This window comes from Sciurus carolinensis, chromosome 1 (assembly GCF_902686445.1).
Source record: "Sciurus carolinensis chromosome 1, mSciCar1.2, whole genome shotgun sequence".
In the NCBI taxonomy this organism is placed as follows: domain Eukaryota; kingdom Metazoa; phylum Chordata; class Mammalia; order Rodentia; family Sciuridae; genus Sciurus; species Sciurus carolinensis.
The window spans coordinates 104,807,966-104,828,021 of NC_062213.1; the positions used below are offsets into that span (position 1 = coordinate 104,807,966).

At 42.3% G+C, this 20,056-nt stretch overlaps 1 protein-coding gene across 2 annotated transcripts in view; it reads right to left on the reverse strand.

Annotated features, from left to right (window-relative positions):
• Cd101 (CD101 molecule) overlaps positions 1 to 20,056 on the reverse strand; it is a 34,823-nt gene that overhangs the window by 7,826 nt on the left and 6,941 nt on the right. Inside the window, exons 2-8 of one of the 2 annotated variants that reach the window (XM_047531869.1) lie at positions 18,672 to 19,052; positions 16,407 to 16,823; positions 14,467 to 14,853; positions 10,559 to 10,936; positions 9,470 to 9,874; positions 5,940 to 6,347; positions 2,821 to 3,153 (exon numbers count right to left, since the gene is read on the reverse strand). In XM_047531869.1, the coding sequence (XP_047387825.1) occupies positions 2,821 to 3,153; positions 5,940 to 6,347; positions 9,470 to 9,874; positions 10,559 to 10,936; positions 14,467 to 14,853; positions 16,407 to 16,823; positions 18,672 to 19,052 (2,709 nt within the window). Of the gene's footprint in view, positions 1 to 2,757; positions 3,154 to 5,939; positions 6,348 to 9,469; positions 9,875 to 10,558; positions 10,937 to 14,466; positions 14,854 to 16,406; positions 16,824 to 18,671; positions 19,053 to 20,056 lie in introns of both variants that reach the window. The other variant, XM_047531819.1, reaches the window with a different exon arrangement.

The following is a 20,056-nucleotide window of genomic DNA, read 5'->3' on the forward strand; positions in this document are numbered from 1 at the left end:
TCATTTGGTTCCTACAATTTCAGATGATTCTCCCTGCTCTGTCTGCCTCCGCTCCAGTTCATCCTTAATACTACTGCCAGTGGGAACTTTCTAAAAGGCAGTTCTGATAATATCACTCCCCTGCTTGGACTCGTTCTGTGACACCCCACAACCGTCATGAGCAAGTGCTCTTCCTTAGCTTCAGACACTAGCTGCACCTGAAATCTGTGCCTTTCCCATCTCACTGGTCTCAGCTCTCGCCATTGTACCACACGGACTGCTGTTCTTGCCATTCTCAACTGCTGAAGTTCCCTGGACAGCACATGAAGTTTCAAATCCTTTTATCATCTTGTGTATCTTTTCCTTTCCCTAAACCACATTTCTTCATTTTCTCAGACCTCATATCTAGGGAACCCTCCCACATCTCCCTATCCAGCCCTCACCCTTGCTTGGTTGTTCCCTCAGATCCCTGAGAATGCTTCTCTGATGACACCTGTCATGTGGAGCTTGACTTCCCACACTGGACCCCGTGTTCTATACATACTCTGTAATACACACTTTTGTGTTCTCAGAACCTCACATAAATATTTATTGAACAAATTAAATTATTTTGTCAGGCTGGGGATGTAGCTCAGCGGTAGAGCACTTGCCTAGCATGTGTGAGGCCCTGGGTTTCATCCCCAGCACCTCACAAACACACACACACACACACACACACACACACACACACAGAAAGTACTTGTCACATAGGTGTATATACAACCATGTATACATGTGCATACATGAATTATATACATACGTATGTGTAGCATGTTTGGAGGCAGAAGGGGAAAAGGAGTCAACATTTGTTTAGCACCTACAATGTGCCAGGGACTATACTGGATATCTTAAGCACATTTGTATTTTTTTTTTTTTTTTGGTTTAAGCTCTTTTTTTAATTTATTTGCACATTTGTATTTTGATCCTCATTTTACAAGAAAGCTGAGGCTCACAGAAGTCCCGTACTCATGGTATGATTTCATGGCTGTAGGTGGCAGAGCTGTGATCTGAGCTTTTGTCTGACTTCAACCCCTGAGAACTTTTCATCACCCCAGACTGTCTGCCCAACCACTAAAGAGGAACAGTGAGGCAGAGGATCCAAGGTGCTACATTATAAGAATTTCCCCGAGAATCCTTGACATTAGTTACACTGAAAATCCTCAGTTGGTTATGGCACAGGCTTTTGAGCTTTTTCAGTTGTGAAGAATATAAATACCACTCAATTTTTAATGTTTCCTTTCCAGAGTTTGTCTTTTTAAAACTTTACACCTGTTTTACAAGGATTCCACTGAGATTAACAACATATATATATATATATGCTATGAAGGTTCTCAACCGCCCCAGAGGAGCAGTGCTTTCTAGTCACAGAATCTATACTTTTTACAGTTATTATCTATTTATTCTACTGCAAAAACTGCTGATTCTACAAAGCCTAAGAATTCCAGTGGGAAAACATGTATGGAATGTGCTCAGGGGTGGTGGGATTGCCTATAAATGTTGGAAAGAAGGGCTGATGAGAATAAAAGTTCTGCCTGGACATTTTAGAGAAAAAATTCTGAAGAAGGGAGAGGAGATGAGGATGATAGAGTCCAGGAGCAATCATATCACCTTGACTTCCACTCTAGAGCCTGGCTGTGACTGAGAGGCAGCTGTCCTTACTTCTGAGTGTTGTCTTACATTCTCAACAGCAACTTTCTCTCCTAAGGAGTGTCACTAAAGCCAGCTGGGGTCTTAGCAGCTGCTTAATGACCTTTACTGATCATTTCCATTTATCCCCCTAGTGTGGGATACCAAAGATACCTCTACTTCTCCAATGACCCTTTTCCATGATAAGTTTATCCCAAAGTTCATCTCTCACCTTCCCCTTGAATCTCACTAGAAAGAATGGAAAGAATTCTCATAAGAGAATGAGCAGTAGATGTTGTAGCCAGCCACTGATCACCAGGGTCTAGTTTTTATTTTGAACACATGTTTAAAAACAGTGTTTTTAACAGTACCAGTACATGCCTGGTACTGGACTAAGTTGAGCACTCAGCTGAGCAGGAGGACCTTCCTACACAGAAAAGGGTCAGTCCTTGACCAGGGGTTTTTGAGTAGCTGCCCTCCTTGCTGGAGCCTGTAAGTAAGTTCTATAGGGCACCCTTTCTTCCTTGTTGCCTTTCAAGATACAGCAAGAAGAGCGTTGCTATAGTTTGGGTCTGAAGTGTTCCCCAAATGTCCATGTGGTAAAGGCTTGCCTCTCCAGTTTGGCGCTCTTGAGAGGTGGTGGAGCCTTTAGGAGATGAGTCTATTGAGAGGTCTTTAGGTCCCTGGCAGCTTGCACCAAAGGGGATATTGGGACTCTAGTCCCTTTCTTTTTCTCTTGCACTTCCTCGTCACTAGATGAGCAGTTTTCCTCTGCCACATGCTCCCACTATGATCCAAAGTAACAGGGCCAACTGATTATCTGACTGAAATCTCTAAAGCTGTAAGCCACCTTATACCTCTCATTTTTATAAGTTGATTACCCTGGGCATTTGTTACAGTAATGAAAAGCATTAACATGACCTTGGTGATCAAAGTCCCTGTGGTTTTTTAACACTGAGAGTTATTACTGGGAGACAGGAAAGTCATCTGCTTTAGGGAATCTGAGAAATGCCTTCAGCCTGAAGAAGGAGCAAGGCAGCTAGGAGGGAGAGCACAAAAGGAGAGCCAGATATTCTCAGGACCACGCACCCATGAAAGATTGACCCTTGTTACCTGAAGGCAACACCCTGAGCACTATTCGCTGCGACTCATCTGATGCTTGACTGACCCACTTGCCTGGGTGACCGTACAGCTGCCATTCAGTCACCCTGCACCAGTACATGCCGGCATCCTCCATCTCCACCCGATGAAGCTTCAGAACAAAATCTGTAGGGGATGCGCGGGCACAGTGCAGGTGACTCCCGCCGCCCTCTCCGCCATACTCCAGCAAGCCATCATGCTGCAGGTGCACCAGCGTTTGTCTCCCGGCATCTCCTCTGCTCCTGAACCACGTCACAGAGTACAGGGAGGACACACTGCCCAAGCTCTCCAGGCTGCAGCTGAGGGCCACCTCCCTGTGCTCGGTAGCATTTTCTGTCCGGTGTGCTTTGGAGATTTGAATCTTACTTCCTAGAAGACAAAAACACAATAAGTTAGAGAAGAACACAGACTTCTAGATTGGATACCTCCTCTGAAAAATCCAGTTTTTGCTGGAAAGATCCCATCTGCTATTCTTTAGACATCAGATTCATTCTTCATCTTTAATTCTTTTCCTTGATCCCTGTCCTTTCCTTCTCACTTGCCAGAGGGTTCTTTGCTATTAATCAAGTCAGCCACTTCCCTTCTTATTCCTGCCTCTAGCCTGATGGCCCCTGCTACTGAAAACCACCCGGCGCCAGCCAGGCCCTTTTCTCTGCTGCTTTCACTTCTCCTTGGTCAACGTCTGATTCAACTTCCCAGAGGGGCTATTCAAAACTTCCAGCTCCCCCTCAAGTTGCCTGTCACACCACTAGCCCACATTCTCAGCAAACTGCCTTCCTTCAAAACACCCAGGTATTATCTCAGGTATAGACACAGAGAGAGAAGAGGCTATTTGCAAGGCTGGACATTTTGATACAAGTGGTAGGCTAGCACCCAAGAGAGCTATTTAAGTTATTGGATTAGACTATGGTTTAAAAAGATTTTGACATTTACTCCCCTTTCCACTAACCAGCAGGTGAGGATTTGGAATGATATATTTACAAAAATTAATAATAATAAAGAAATTATAGTGTGCATTACATTTTCCACTCTACTGTAAATGCATTTATTATTCTAGCTTTCAAAGAACAACTTTGTCTGATCTTAGACTCCTATAACTATCTTTACTCTCACCTTTCCTTCATGGAAAAGCATGTAAAATATTAGTTTATATGAAAGTATTTCCTCTCTCAAGCTAACTCTCTAATTTATTGAAATCTGGCTCCTGGTCTCATTGCTACACTTGGTGGGGCTCTCTAGCTTTGTTTTTGTTTTGTTTTGTTTTGTTTTGTTTTCAGTTATTTCTGTGGTTTTATCACTAAAACCTATTTTCTTCTAAAAGTTTTTTCTTCTCTGACCTCAGAGGAAATTTCTTCCCAACAATGCTAAGGGTCAGTCTCAATATCTTTTTGTTTTAGGTTTTAAAATTTTTTCTTTTTTAGTACTGGGGATTGAATCCAGAGGAGCTCTACCACTGAACTACACCCCAAACTCTTTTCTATTTTTTGAGACAAGGTCTGTCTTGCTAAGTTGTTGAGGCTAACCTTGAAGTTGCAATCCTCCTGCCTCAGTCTCTGGAGTCATTGGGATTACAGGCATGCACCACCACACCTGGCCTTCTCAATATCTTTTCCTGAAACCTTTTCTTTAATTTATTTTCCTAAGCTAGTATGCATAATGGCAACCCACAATCACACCTAACTTGCAGATAGGTTTTTTTTTTTTTTGACACCCTCAGTATTTTAAAGAATTTGATTAGTTTTAAATGTTCTCAAACAGGGAGATATCAAAAAAGACTATGGTAATTTTTTGAAACACTAGAAGTCTGCCAACACTGAGCCCACATTTCTACATGGAAAGCACTGGCTCAAGACAAGAGGTGGCTGCCTCCTTGAAAGGGGCATACACACACTGTCCAGATTTGGGCCGGAACATCTGGGAGACAGGGATATCAGTCACATAGATACCAAAGGCAGAAAAATGAATGAGTCTCGTGGGTTGGCCGAGATGAGAAGTGCAACTGGGGCAGCTGAGGTTGAGGGTTTCTGGGGTACCCAAGTAGAAACGTACAGCTGGCAGTTGGGTCTGAAGGCCCAGAGATCAGGAGACTGGGGCTAAGCATAAAGGCTTAGCGTTATCAACCTGAGGGGGTAATTAGAACCAGGGCAGTTTAAACAGTTCTGAGGAAAGCAGAGAATAAGAAGCAAAAGGGCCTGGAGTGTATCCCTGAGGAACTCTCATGGTTAGCATGGAGAGGAGGAGGGCCCAAAAAAGGAGACAGGGAGCCAGAGCAGCAGGAAGAAATTCTGCTACTGAGCTATTATTTTGCCCCTGCTGCTCCCACAGACTGTGAGCTCCTTAAGAGCTGTGCTTTCTTTTTCTTTTCATTCCCATTGCTTAATCTATAGTAATCTTTGATTTTAGTCTTATTTTTGATGTTACCTTGAAAATAGTTTTTGAAGCCCCAAGTTAGCTCAACTTATTTGCATCATGCTATGGATCTGGTCCAGTTCCCAAACTTTAGCTGTGACATTCATTTAATTTTAATCAACAGTGGAGGTGACCTAACCAACGCTGAGAGACCCATTGAAGCCTGTCCACAGTTAGACAGCAACACTCTTAGACCAGTGCAAATGGATGGAACTTCCATTACATTTTTAAAGATCTCCTGAGGAAGAGGAGATTCCCTCAGTCAGCCATTCCAACAGTTAACTACTCTTATTTGCCTTATGGTTAGGCAGCCAAATGTTGAAAAGCAATTTCTCCACACATCCCCATAGAGTTGTACAGTTTCTGTTCACAGTGGGAAAAATATGCTTTGCATTACTCTTTCTCTGCCAAATTACAGTAGAGCCCCACTGGAGTGACACAGCTTGTTATTATGGAGATCTGGAGATACGATGCCCTGGGTAGCTGCATAGACCAGGCTGCCAGGCTGATAAGCAAACCAATCACAGGACTCTTGTTCCTGTCTGAGCTCCTCAAAACCTCAGACTGACCTCAAGTAACCTTCCCTTCTCTGAACTACCAGGTTCTGCAGTCATTTGTAGGTGGACACTATTCCTATGACTTTAGGTCATATTTTTACTTCCACATAATCATTTCATAGAAAAGTTGCCCAAGAGAAGGTGGCAGTCTTATAGAAAGACATGTGACAATACATTCACGAGGTTTACCTGTGGGCCTGAGCTTCAGTTCTGTTAGTCCTGACTTCTGTCCTCCAAGCTTCTTCCAGGTACCATCTGTAGACAAGAGCCATTCCTCCACAGCACAGTAATATCTGCCCTGATCGCTGTCTTCCACACTCAGAATGTGTAGCTGAAACAAGTCTTGGGAAACTTTCTCAATATGAAATTTTTGTTTTTTCTGTGGGGTGAGAAATTCTTTCCCATATTTTACAACATTGGTTTGGTCCATCTCCAGGATAAGCCAGGATGTGTTAGTGGAAATGGGAGAAAAATACCAATTAATGGCTAACTGAAGGTTTCCAATGGTCTGAGACAAGATGTTACATTCTATATTGATGTTGGAGTTGATGGAGATCTCTTGGGCTTGATTTCTTGAGTTCACTTTTAGCTCACTCTCTGAATGAAAAGAATGAAAACAGTTATTTTGCTAGAAAACAGAATTTTCAGGTAGAAGTAATATTGGAGGTCAATGAGGGCAAAACCTCCTGCGACCGTCACATGTGAGAATTCCTTCTCAGCATCCCCATGATCTGCTCCCTCAGCCTCTGAACAACTCTGTCTGATGATGCAGCCATTCCATCTTGGGACAACTCTGCCACTGGAGAATTCTGTCTGATATCACATTGAGTTTTCTCTCTTCATAATTTCTACCCACTCGTCCTAGTTCTATCCTTGCTGGGTGGGGAGGAGAAGTATCATGTAGAAAAGCTCATTCTCTTTCCAACATAATGATGTTTTAGTATTTCAGCACAGATACCTCTTCTATAGGATTTTGTTTATCAAATTAATACTAATGCGCTATATGCTCGCTATCCAGAGTATTCTGGATTCACAGTTTGTCAAAGTCTAGTTGTCACTACCTTCAAACGTGGCTAAACAAAAGGAAATTGTATAGCTACTCTGCTGCCTGAGCATCCTGTGGACACGGAGTCCACTCTCCTTTAACCTTCGCAGCTTCTCTGCTTTGTCAGAAAGATGCACGATAAACCTTGTTTCCAAATCTTATTCTAACTTCTTGCTGATGTCACTGAGCCTACTTTTATAACTACCTATTGATGTTGCCAGTCCCTGTTATGGCTTGAATGTGAGGTGTCCCCCAAAAGCTCATGCGTGAGACAATGCAAGAAAGTTTAGAGGAGAAATGATTGGATTAAGAGAGCCTTAACCCAATCAGCACATTAATCCCCTGATGGGGAATAACTGAGTGGTAACTAAAGGTAGGAAGGGTGAGACTGGAGGAGGTGGGCATTGGAGGTGTACTTTTGGGGTATATATTTTGTATCTGGCCAGTGGAGTCTCTCTCTGTTTTCTGATCATCATGTGAGCCACTTCCCTCCACCACACTCTTAATGCCATGATGTTCTGCCTCACCTCAAGCCCTGAGGAATGGAGCCAGCCTTCTATGGACTAAGACCTCTGAAACTGTAAGCCCCCAAATAAACTTCTCTTCTAAAATTGTTCTTATCAGGTCTTTTGGTCCCAGCAATGAAAAAGCTGATTCAAACAATCCCTTTACTCTCTTTCACCAGCCATTTATTAATCACATACTGTATTGCATGCCAGATAATTCCAGGCTCTGTGGATACTGCTCCGCAGTTACTCATAGTACAGAAAGAGGGACTAGTACAGGGACAGAGGGTTATAGATCACAACAGGTGTCACCTATGTGGGACAGAGGTATGCAGAAGTACTCAAGGTATCAGAGCATCAAGGAGCCCACCTAACCCAATTGCAGGATTGAGGGGAGACTTTCTGGAGGGGGCCACTGTGAGCTAAGTCTTAAGGATATACAGGAATGATTCTGATGCTGAAAGGGCTAAGGAATTCCAAACGAAAAAGCAACTTGAATAAAGAAAATTGAAAATGAGGGGCTGGGGAGGTAGCTCAGTCGATAGAGTGCTTGCCTTGTAAGCATAAGGCCCTGGGTTCAATCCCCAGCACCCCAAAAAAAAAAAAAAAAAAAAAAAAAAAGAAAATGAGAGAGAACATGGATTATTGAGGAACTGCAATTAATTTGATATGACTGGAGCTCAAATACAAGATAGAAAGTAAAAGGAGATGATGCTGGAAAAACATAAATATCTTTTATGGGAATCTGGGTATACAGAGGACATAGGGGATTGTGGATGACTCAGGTTTCCAGCTTGGGCCACTGGTAGGTGGTAGGGACACAGGGTGCAATGTGGAAGGAGTTGCTTTGCATAATAGTGGTGAGTTTATGTTTTGACACAGTGAGTGTAGACACAGCTTGGAGGAAATTAGGTATGAGTCCAGAGATCAGAAGAGAATTCTTTCAGGATAGTGAACTTGGGAGTTGTCAACATATAGGTTGCATCCATAGGTAGGGATGAGTCTACCTCAAGAGAAAGTGTAGCATGGGAAGAGAGCAAGCCCAGGAACAGTTGTCTTAAAAGAATGAATCAATGGAGGAGAATCCTGTAAAATAAATTGGTAAAGGACAGTCAGTGTTAGGAAAGAGTCAGCAAGAAAATCTTGTGCCATAGGAATGAGAAAAAAAGAAATTTTAAGAAAAAATATTTTGGACAGCAGTAAAGGAAGGTGTGGATTAATAAACAAGGAGATCATTACTATTATGGAGAGTAATGATCAATAGCAGAGAGAACATGACACCTACGGTTTTGAGCATCTGCATGGTGTATCAGGCACTGTGCTAGGCACAATATATATGTCACCACATTTAAGTTGCACATTAGCAAATTAAAGATGTTGAAACTAAGTCTTGGACAGATTAAGTGATTTGTCTGAAGCCAAGCTTTTATCCAGTGCTCATCAGATCTAAATACCTTCAGAGTCTCTCAAATGCTTTTTCCTAAGAGAACGCAGATAATAAGGAGAAGATACACAACCTACCAGAATTTTGTCTAGGTTATGTCTCACTTTTAACCACTATGCTCTACTACCAATTGACGAGGCAGATTAATATTTCGCTGTAATCATAAATTCTTTGACTCATACATTAATATGTTAAAAAGAAGTAGACCAGTGTTGTTGTTTTTCCAGTGCTGGAGGTTGAACCCAGAGTCTCACACATGCTAGACTAGTGCTCTACCACTGAGCTACAGCCCAGCCCAGATCAGTGTATTATAATGTAATTTACATGGTCCCTACCACTAGGAAAGACATTCCAAACATTTAATAACTGATAGAGCATGGGCAGTGACTATCAAAAAGATTGCCTGTCCTCTGCAGCATAACCCTCCAGGTTCCTGCTGCGGCAGGCAGTAACCTGTAGTTCCTGGGTGGTGGGAATTTATGGGCAAATGGGGAAAAGGCCCAGAGCAGGAATTATCAGCTGGTGTGGAAGTAGTTCAATGTTTCAACAACCAAAATGGCCACCCATGCATATTAACCTAATATCATCCAGGATAGCTCTCATCATATGGTTCTTACTTATACGGTACAAATATGGGGACAGGGTACTTTTATGTATATTTCTCCGACTTACCTAAAATGAGAGGAATTTTTTAAAGCAGGGATTAATTTCAAGTGGCACTTACCTGGTAAAGTGACCTCTATCCTCAATGGGTGAGAGATAGCAGAAGCCCTGGCTGGGCTATTTGTGTGTAGGGAATTTCTGTCATAAACTTCCACTTCACACTGATACCTTCCTGTCTCTTCCTCAGTGGCATCATGGACTAGGAGTTGAGAACGAAATGAAGAGTGTGAAACCTTCGTCTTCTTTTGGAACTGGGATAGGAAATCTCCCCATTTGATAATGCCATCATGGGTAACTAGAATTAGCTGATGAAAGACTTGAGACCTATCTGGCTGGAACTGCCATCTCACAGTGAGAGGCAGCCTGAGGTCAGAGTAGCCAGTTCCCACTAGGCAGGACAGGTTGAAGGTGCCTCCTAACTTCACTTGTGGCTGACGGCTCATCAGATTAACTTGTAAACTTGAGTCTGCAGACAGAAAAGTGAAACACAATTTCTAACATGTTTACCAAATCAAAGAGCAGATCTTTCAAGCTTCTCCCGTGCCTGTCTTCACATTGGACTATGCACCCATCCATTCGGAGTGCTATGTCTTTGGCGGGAGAAGTTGATTCACAGTACAGTCTGAACTGAAGTCTGATCTAGTTTTCTCAAGCTGACCTATGACTGTTCTCAGCAGTGACAACAAATAGGCAGTGTTTCTCCAGTCTGCCACTTAGACAGCTGCTGCTGAGGGGGTGGAGCACTTGGGCCCCTGTGGTCTGACCTCCTTCCTCCCATCCCCTCACCCTGCTCCTGGGGGAAGTGTCAGCCTCTCTTGCCTATGCAAGAAGAGACTCCCTATGCCAGGGCTGCAGCTGTCATACACCAGAAAGTGCAGGGTTTGGGTTTGCTCCACAGGTCGACTCTAATTCATAGGATTTTGTTTTTAACCTTGGACGACAACTTATAAGTTGCACTCTAGGATAATCATCCAAAAGATGAATAAATTTTAGAACTTAATTGACAGACCTAGTAGCCAGAGACTGTGCTCTGTGTTCATGGGGTACACATTGCATTCCTGGGGGATTCAGAATGATACACAACCAAATTGCACCTCAGGATGAAGGGACTGACATGCAAGTTCAGAAAAAGGATTTCTTTGGCACTTACTTAGAGATTTGACAGTGACTGAAATCCTGTGATTCCAGTGCTGATCTCTGGCCCGGTTCCTGGTCCCCTCAGACACTCTGCACTCATACACACCGCTGTCTGCGACAGTGCTGGAGGTGATCTCCAGCTGGAAGGTGGCCCAGTCCATCTTCTCCAGCCTTACGTTGCCATGGTAACTGGAGTCCCCAGAGGAGACACCCAACTGCACGGTGCCGTCCTGCCCCATCCCAGCCACAAACTTGGACTGGGTCTGGTCCTGTGGCATGTGCCACCAGCTCACAGACAGAGGACTCTCGGCCCCATCTGCCTTGCAGAGAAGGGCAAGCGCCTCTCCTTCCCACACGACTTGCTGCCTGGTAGACACAACCACACTTCTTGCTGTGGATTACAGATTTGAGAAGAAAAAATTGTGTCAAGTAAACAAAAAATTTTCCAAGATGCAGTGAAATCTCACTACTGAGGACTTGGCTAGCTTGTGACAAATCAGATTGGACTATTCCTTCCTGCACCACTTTCAGGAAAAAGGTCTGCTAAACTTTAAAGAGTAAAAACAAATCAGCAGAAGACTATCAGGAGAAACTACTTACACTTAAATAATTTATAATTTGCACTTATTTAAAAAATTATTTTGTTAAATCAGCCTTAAAGAAGAATAGGTAGTTGGGCAAACATTCAATAATATTTTGTTAGATTAATTAGGATGGGTGTATGAGCCTGAAAGTAATGAAGTTGTGCTAATTTAAATTTTTAGTTTTTTAGAATTTAGGCCTTCAGAATTCAAAATGATCTTCCTCTTGCTATGTATCCTTCCCTAATCAGTCCTAATTAGTTTAGTATGTGTCTTACACAGGACAAAAATATTGTTAATTAGATCTCTGCTCATAATACTACCATAAAAATAATTACTTGGGGAAAATTGATATGCATATACACATATATCATTTATCTGACTCTATCTATCTATTGCAAATGGAGAGCCTGCTTGTGTCTAATCTGTGGTGTAAGACAACAAAAGTAAGGCCAGCTCCCCAATGGGAAATTCAAGTTATATAGAAATGCAGACTTGCATTCAACAATTGCTTATTGTGCAAGGTCTCGTCCTGGTTGCTTTGTGGGCAATGCAGAGATACGTCAGAAGCTCCTGCGTCCTACACAACCAGCACTAAGTTTAAGGCCAAGACCCCTGGAGTCAGAATTATACTGGGCAACACACTTGACCTCTCTGAGCTTTAGTTTTCTTTCCGTTAAGAATGGGGTAATAACAGCACCCACCTTATTGCATCTTGAAAAGACTGAGCAAAGGGCACGCACAGAGGGCTGAGGCCGGCTGGCTAGGGAAAGTACTCGGTAAAGGTTAGCTATTCGCTTTAGTGTTTAATGTGAGGCACTGGCAAAAGCAGGAGTTCAAAGCAAAAAAGAAAAACAAAATAGAATTAGCATTAGACATCTAAAGAGGAACTAAATGAATTTGCAAATTGCTCTTCCCTGTGGAGGAAGGACTTCAGTCTTTAGCTGTTTTATGTACACACATGCATAAATTATAAAGGCAAAAAAAGGTTAATGTCCCTAAATAGGTTTAAAAAATGTGAAACCTTCTAAATTTTGGGTATTGGAGGCATGCTTATGCTTTAAATTGTTTTTCTTATAAAAATGACTCAATGACTCACAAAGTTTAGAAATTAGAGGGGAAATTATTACTCATAATCTCACCACTTTAACATAACCACTGTGACTAGTTTAAACTAGCATCCTTTTTTTAAAAAAATTAGGTTTCCACAATTCATTGTGGTCATTACTGCCTCATAGTAAGAAGAAATAAATTTACTAAGTGTATGTAAGTTACACATTCACAGTGATAGTGGATGCCCCCTTCTGTTTAAAATATTCATAGGATGATAAAACTCTGCTCATACTTCAAACAATGGTTTGACTTTCAAAACAGAATGTTAAATAAGATCCTTAATAAATATGCTAATAAGTTTTCCTATCGCTACACATTAGGCCCAGCTTGGACTCCAGCCTATGCAAAGAATTATTTTTAGCTTTGGAAGATAACCCTACCGATAGGATTATGAGCTGCATACCACGAAGCACACCTTCGGCTCTCTTTGGCACAAATTCTCACATACTGGGTTTAAGAAAGGTTGCTGATGTGTTCCAGGAAGGTTGAGAAACACAAAGCAGAGATTTAGCTCTGTGTAAATATATAAACCTGCCTACATTGTTTTTCTGAATCCTAGAAAGTTAGACCAAATGTTTAAAGTGAAAACTAACACCAACGCATTTCCTGGCCTACCACTCCAGACCAAAGTTTGTGCATCTTCATTCCTAGCCAGTGGGGAGATGGAGAAGAACACAAAAGGGAAATTTATCTATCTTTAGAAGTGCCTCTAATGAGCAAGTGCAACAAGAATAGCTTTATCTTTCGTTTCATTTTTTTATTAAATTTAAAAAAATTTTTTTTCTTTTGCTTTTGGGCAATTATTCTTTATAGGCTTTGAATTTAACACTCGCCCAGAGAATCCTAATATCAGTTGTGAATTTGTCTGGTTTTACTCCACACAAAGAGCACCAATTATTCAAACATTCTTAAGGTCACCCAAACTTCACAAAGCAAAAGCAAGCTGAGTGGCTCTCTTAGTCTGTTTTGTATTGCATTAAAAAAAGATACCTGAGGCTGGGTGACTTAGAAAGTAAATAGATTTATTGGGCTCACAATTCTGGTAATTGGAGAGTCCACTCAGCATGGTGCTGGCATCCTGGCAAGGGCCCTCTGGCTGCATCAGAACCCAGCAGAGAAGCAGAAAGGCATGTAGAAGCGGGGAGTGGATGGGACGGCCTCACTTTATAACAGTCCACTCTCCCAAAATCACACTCATGCTTTCACCAGGGTGACCCCCATGATTCCAACACTTCAACATTGCCACGCTGGGGGCAAAACATCCAGCACATGAACCTTTGGTTTGCAGGACAAACCGTATCACATCAATGGCAGTGGCTTTCCCTGTTTCACATGCCCGGACACTCAGAACCATTTGAACAGACATCTCACGATGTCACCCTAAAGGGCAGGGAACGGAGACTGCTGCCCTCAATTGCCTCTTCATTTCTCACTGTGAGTCAGAATTATGAGTAAGTATGATTCCCCAGAGCAGGTGAACGTAACAGGGAACGAAAGAAGGCCTCTGAAAGATATAAACCCAGACTCGAGGTCAGCTAATGTGGTTATTTATTCCCAAGAAAGAGGGGCAGAGTGTAGCCCTTTACTCTTAACCTACTCATCTCTCTCTCTCACACACACACCCACACACATGTGCAAGCATGCACACATACATGTACACAAAAAGACAGAGGCTTCATTAATACAGGCATTCTCTGCTTCAAGAAAAACTCAATTATAGAAATTAGAACTAACAAATCAGGCATAGTGGTGCACATTTATAATCCTACCTACTTGGGAGACTGAGGCAGGAGGATCGCAAGCTCAAGGCCAACTTGGGCAACTTAGTAAGACTCTGTTTAAAAATAAAATTTAAAAAGGCCTGGGAATGTAACTCAGTGGGAGAGCGCTTGCCTAGCATGCATGAGATCCTGGGCTGACTCTCCAGTACTGTCGAAGAAAAAAGAACAAATGAAAAATAAAAAGAATCAAAGAATCTAAAGCAGCAAGAAGGAACGTGACCATGTAATTGTGCACCATCATTTTACAGAGGAAGAACCTGAGATTTAGAGAAACAAAGAAGTGTGTCCATAGTCACGCCCCACTTCATGACTCCAAAATGGGATCCAAAGATTTCCTGTGGACTTTTCTTCACACCGCTTCACCTCCAGAGTTGGCACCCAACTCTGAAGGAAGACCTCCACCATGTCCATGGAGGAGGGGTCTGAAGGGGTCTGACGTCACATACCTGCTGGCTCCCTCAGCTGCACGTGGCTGACTGGCGACTGCTCCCTCTGAAGCACCTGCCAGGAACCCGTCTGAGTTCTCACCACCTCTGCTACTGCGCACCTGTAGTCGCCTTCATCCTCTGGGCCCGCAGAGAAGATCTTGAGAGAGAAAGCCTTAGGGTTTATCTTGGAAACCTGGAGCTGTCCTTGACTTGCTCTGTTTCTGTAGTCCATCCTCAGGCCCAGGACTCCACTGGCATCAATGCTGGCAATTTCAGTCCCATTGAGGAACCACAGGCCCTGGAGCTGTGGGTCCCGGCCACTGCCCACCACCAGGCAGACCAGTTCCAAGGGCTTCCCTTTGGCAGATGGGCTCTCAGTTGTAATGCTGACTTTAAAATCTCTCCCTGGTAACAAAAAAAGGCAGGTATTTAGAAAGCCCACTTCATCTGTCCTTTCAGAACCAGAGGGAGATGAGACCCCCAGTACAGACACCACAGACACTGTATTTTACGTGGTAGTTCCGCTCTGTAGTGTCAGGTAAGCTCCCCACAACCACCCCGCCAAAATCTCTAGAGTAAAACACGCTCAAGACTATTTCTTAAGTCAGAAAGAAGGGCACATGTGATTTTCTGAATGCAATCCTAGGAAACCAGAAGTATGCACAGGGATATAAAATATATAGTTAATATGTGTTTTAAATTTAAAAATAAAATAGTTTTGATATATTGGATTACTATAAATTATGATTTCTTTCTCTTTTCATTTGGGTACTGGGGATTGAACCCAGGGTCTCATGCATGCTAAGAATGTACAATACCACTGAGTTACACCCCAGATCTTATTTCTTACTCTTTTTTTTTGGTCTGGAATTTCCACTGGAATTTTCCTAAAAGTACAGATGATATGGTTCCACAGGACTCACTGAGTTACCTGAGGCCAACAGGACCATTTTATAATGGAACAGAATAATATGCTTTTTAAAAAGAAAGAAAATTTCAATGACCCACCATTGGATCATTACTTTTAGCAATGGATATATATGGTTTTAGCAACTTCCTTCTATTGGATCAAAGCCTATGTAGAGAGACCAGAAAACAGACAAGGTTTCTTCTGCCTACTTTGACAAAAAATGTCAATGGATCATGAAGTGTAATGCCATTCCAACATGGAATGGGGTTCAAGTGGAAGGAAATTCCAGCACTGACCAAGACAAGGTCTCCTGTTGGAAACTGGAACCCCACTGAGGCCCAGCTGTTGTGGTTAGTGGGTTTTGGAGAAAGACTGCTTTGCCTTTGAATGCCAGCACCACCTACACACACACACACACACACACACACACACACATTGACCAGATGGGTGAGCTCAGGGAAGCATAGCAAGAGTTTCAGGTATTTTTTAAAAAGAGAGTTGACTACTTGCGTTATAGGGTGGTTCATAGGACTAAATTTAATGATGTAGATAACATGCTTACAAAGTGGCTGGCAAAAATGGTACTGAAACCATGGCTGTCTTGTGGAATCAATCTAACTTTTGTGGGGTTTTTTTTGGGGGGTGGGGTGTGTGGTACTAGAGATTGAACACAGGGCATGCTACCATTGAGCTACATTCCAGCCCTTTTTATTTTTCAGTTTGAGACAGGGTCTCACTAAGTTGCTCAGGTTGGCCTCAACTTGTGATCCTTTTGCCGGAGTCTCCCAAGTTGCTGGGATTACAGTGCCACCACTTCTGGCTCAATCAAACCATTTAACATGTCTTTTCCCACACAGAATCACCTGTGAACAAAGTCAAAACGAGCATCCTTCCTTTTAGTTATGCTGCCTAGATTAAAAAAACAAAACTGATTCAAATTTTCTAGCTAAGTTATTTATAGTCAACATAAGATTAAAAAAAAAATAGAAAGATGTCCCGTAAATACTCACTACTAGTGAATTCATAGATTTCCTGAGATGATAATTACCCACTGGCTGGATCATCAGAGTTGTTTGATCTGTCTCCTTTTTCGTGATGAAAGTCCAGGTTTCATCTGGGTCCTGGATCCACTCAGCTGCTTCACAGAACAGCTTGCCTTGATCTGAGGGCTGGAGACGGCCTATGGACAGTCTAAAGGTGGCAGCCCCAAGCTTGTCAAACCGCACATCACCAGCTGCAAACCTCTTTGCATAAAAAGGCCCAGGGGTCAATATAAAATCTCTGGAGAGAGAAATAATGCTGGTGGCTTGGCTCCCTCCTCCTTCCTGCATCAGGTACCAGGTGATGGACAGATGAGTATGTTGAGCTGTGGCTTTGGATGCCTCACAGGTAAGTTCTAATGGCTCACCTTCTTCCTTACTGAGAGTCTGGGAACTCATGGTGGCAGAGAGGGTATCTGGAATGACTAGAAACCAAGGAATGATGATAACTGACTGACCCATACTTGTCCATTTAGCCTCCTTAGGTAAGATGGTACATCTTCCGGGTTGGCTTTCTACTAGCTAATGCTTTCCCTATTGCCAATGGGAACATTGGCATTTCTGTTGTCTATGGAATTGGCAAAGTAGATGTCTCAATGCTGTAAGGACCCTGGATTTGTGTCATTAGCACAGGCTGTAACCAATTTATCTACTCCACACGGAAAACTTTTAGGTGAAAAACACGGGGAGCTACCAGACCTAGATTTTGACGCTGACTGTCCATCTAACTACATGAACTTGGGCACACTTCTTTTCCTGAGGTCTTAACCTACTTCTTATGAAATAAAAATTCTGAAATATCTGCTTTAAGTTATCATTCAGAGCTAAAATGTAATTCTTACCTAAGTTTTTGTAACTATCCTACTACCCTACCATTTTCTTCTTCCTCAAATGAAATCACACAGCCCAGCTTATGTGAAAGCAACACTTAGACTGAGTCAATTAATATGGTTGAGCATCTACTCAATGCTATCTATCCACTGTGGTAGGAGCTGAGATGATCATTCTCTTCTCCAGAAGCTCAGAGTGTGGTAGGAAAGGTACATACCCGTTGCCAGTTACCTCGTAACTAGGTGAGTGCTAAAAACAGTGGTGACAATAGCTAAACTATGGAACCAACCTAGAAGCCCTGAAACAGGTGAATGAATAAGGAAAATGTGGTATATATACACAATGGAATATTACTCAGTCATAAAGAAGAATGAAATGATGGCATTTGGTGGTAAATGGATGGAACTGGAGACTCATGCTAAGTGAAATAAGCCAATCCCAGAAAACCAAAGGCAGAATGTTTCCCTCTGATATGCGGATGCTAATTCACAATAAGGGGCTGGGGGGAGGGAAAAATAGAAGTACTTGGGATTAGAAGAGGGGAATAAAGGGAAGGGAGGGGAAATGGGAATAGGAAAGACAGTAGAATGAATCAGACATTACTATCCTATGTGCATATATGATTACATGACCAGTGTAACTCTACATCATGTACAACCAGAAGAATGAGAAGTTATACTCCATGTATGTATGTCAAAATACGTTCTACTGTCATGTATAGCTGATTAGAACAAATGAGAAAAAACACCAGTGACTTAACTATTTAGCTAAATATAGCTAGGCATATATCTATTAAAATTAAAAAATAAATAAATAAAGGTAACTTTCCAAGAAAACCCAGTAGTGTGAATAGAACATGGAGGGGAACAACAGCGGGAGCACTGGCTGAGGCAGTCTAGACAATGCCACGGAAGAGGTAATAGCTAAACTGGCTTCTGAAATACATGTAGGAGTTGGCTAAGCTGCAAAGGTGCTGGATCTTTCAGGCAAAAGCACAAAATGGTTATTGCAAGGATCCTCTCCTCATAGGTCAAGATGTTGGAGAATGATAAGTTGGGAATAATCCTTTCAAAGTTAACAACTGATCACCTGTGATATTACTACCAGATCTCTTACCAATTTGCTATTCTATCTCCAAGAGAAGATGACATGGGGTGGGGGACCCTCAAAGATTTGTGGACTACTATTGCTGTTACCAACCCATGGATACCTACTAATGAGGTTTCCGGAAGGCCTTGGCATGGATGACTGGGAAAAAGGAATTGTTGGTTTTCAAGAACAACAGTTTTGTACTTGAAACAAATTACCAAAATATCTGGGGTTAGAGGCTCTTTTTCCCCAAAGAAAACAGAACAAACTAAAGTCTGTCACATTGCAAGGCATGGTGGTGGCGAAGACTGGCTTCTGAGGGGCTGGCTAGCAGAAGTGGACAAGCAGCTTACCGGTTAGCTTAGTCTTTGCACTGTAACTTCCATAGTATTTCCCATCCGTGTTGGGAGTGTGACACTCATACTCTCCAGCGTCCTTCATCTGGAGCTTTGAGATGTGCAATAGGACTGCGTTGTCCTGCAATCTCTCCACGTAGATGTCCTTGTTTTGTACCCGCTGCGCATACATTGCATAAGAGAAGGTGTCATCCTTGGTGCTAATGATCTGGACTTCCCTGGTTGGGGCGCTCGGCAGGTAAACAGACCACTGGAAATGCTGCAGGGAAGGTCCCTGATGGCCAGTTACGTTGCAGCCAATGCTGACCGGGTAGCCCGCAGCTCTATACAGGGGTCCTTTTTGAACTGTTACTTCCCTCTGGCCGATGCTGAGCTTAGCTTGCAAGTAGGAGAAAGAAAGGGGAATAAAAATAGATTAGTGCTCTGGTTCCCAATGTACCACATTATGTAGTTCTCTTTATTACAATTCTGGTAAATGAGATCTCAGGTTATTAGCAATAATCAACTTGAATGTTCACCACCTTCTTCAGGCTGAGCAGCAGCAGAATGGCTTAATGAGTTAATTGTTCTTTTATAACTTTAACTTCCATAGTAATTTCTAGAATCTTCAGAAAGTTTTAGCTTTGCTGGGTGTGGTGTGGCACACCTATAATCTCAGCAATTTGGAAGGCTGAGGTACGAGGATCACAAGTTCAAAGCCAGCATCAGTAATGTATTGAGACCCTAAACAACTTAGTGAGACCCTGTCTCAAAATAAAAAAATAAAAAAAGGACTGGGGATGTTGCTCAGTGGTTAAGCACCCCAGGTTTCAATCCCTGGTACTAGAAAAAAAAATAGTTTAGCTTTAGCCATGTAACATGGCCACATCCGTTTTAAAAATCAGCTTCTCTAAGTGCACTCATTTTAAAGTAAATACAATGTATGATAATTGACTTTTACATTATTTTATAGGAAAAGTCAGCATGTACTTCCTCAAACCTCAAATTCCAGGGTTACTTGCTATTCCCACAGAAGTGGTTGTTGGAGAGACTAAGTCTGTGGCTCTGCCATGGCAATAATTTATTGGTTGGTTGGAAATATTTGTAGTTCTTAGTCAGATCTGAAGCAAGGTGGGCTAAAATTAGCATGAAAGGTGAATGGCAAAAGCTCTTCTTTTCCACACTGCAGGAGGGTTTTTGTTTTGTTTTGTTTTGTTTTAAGTTCTTGGAGAGTAACTGTAGTTTTACTGAAAAGCTTCATAATGGATGACTATAAAATCCAGTGTGATTTGGGATCAGAATTTACTTTAGTTCTTTTCTCACTAACAGTTTTCAACTGGGACCACTATGGAATGTTTTCTACTGAAACAAATTTCAGATATTAGGTCTGAAGGAAAAAACAG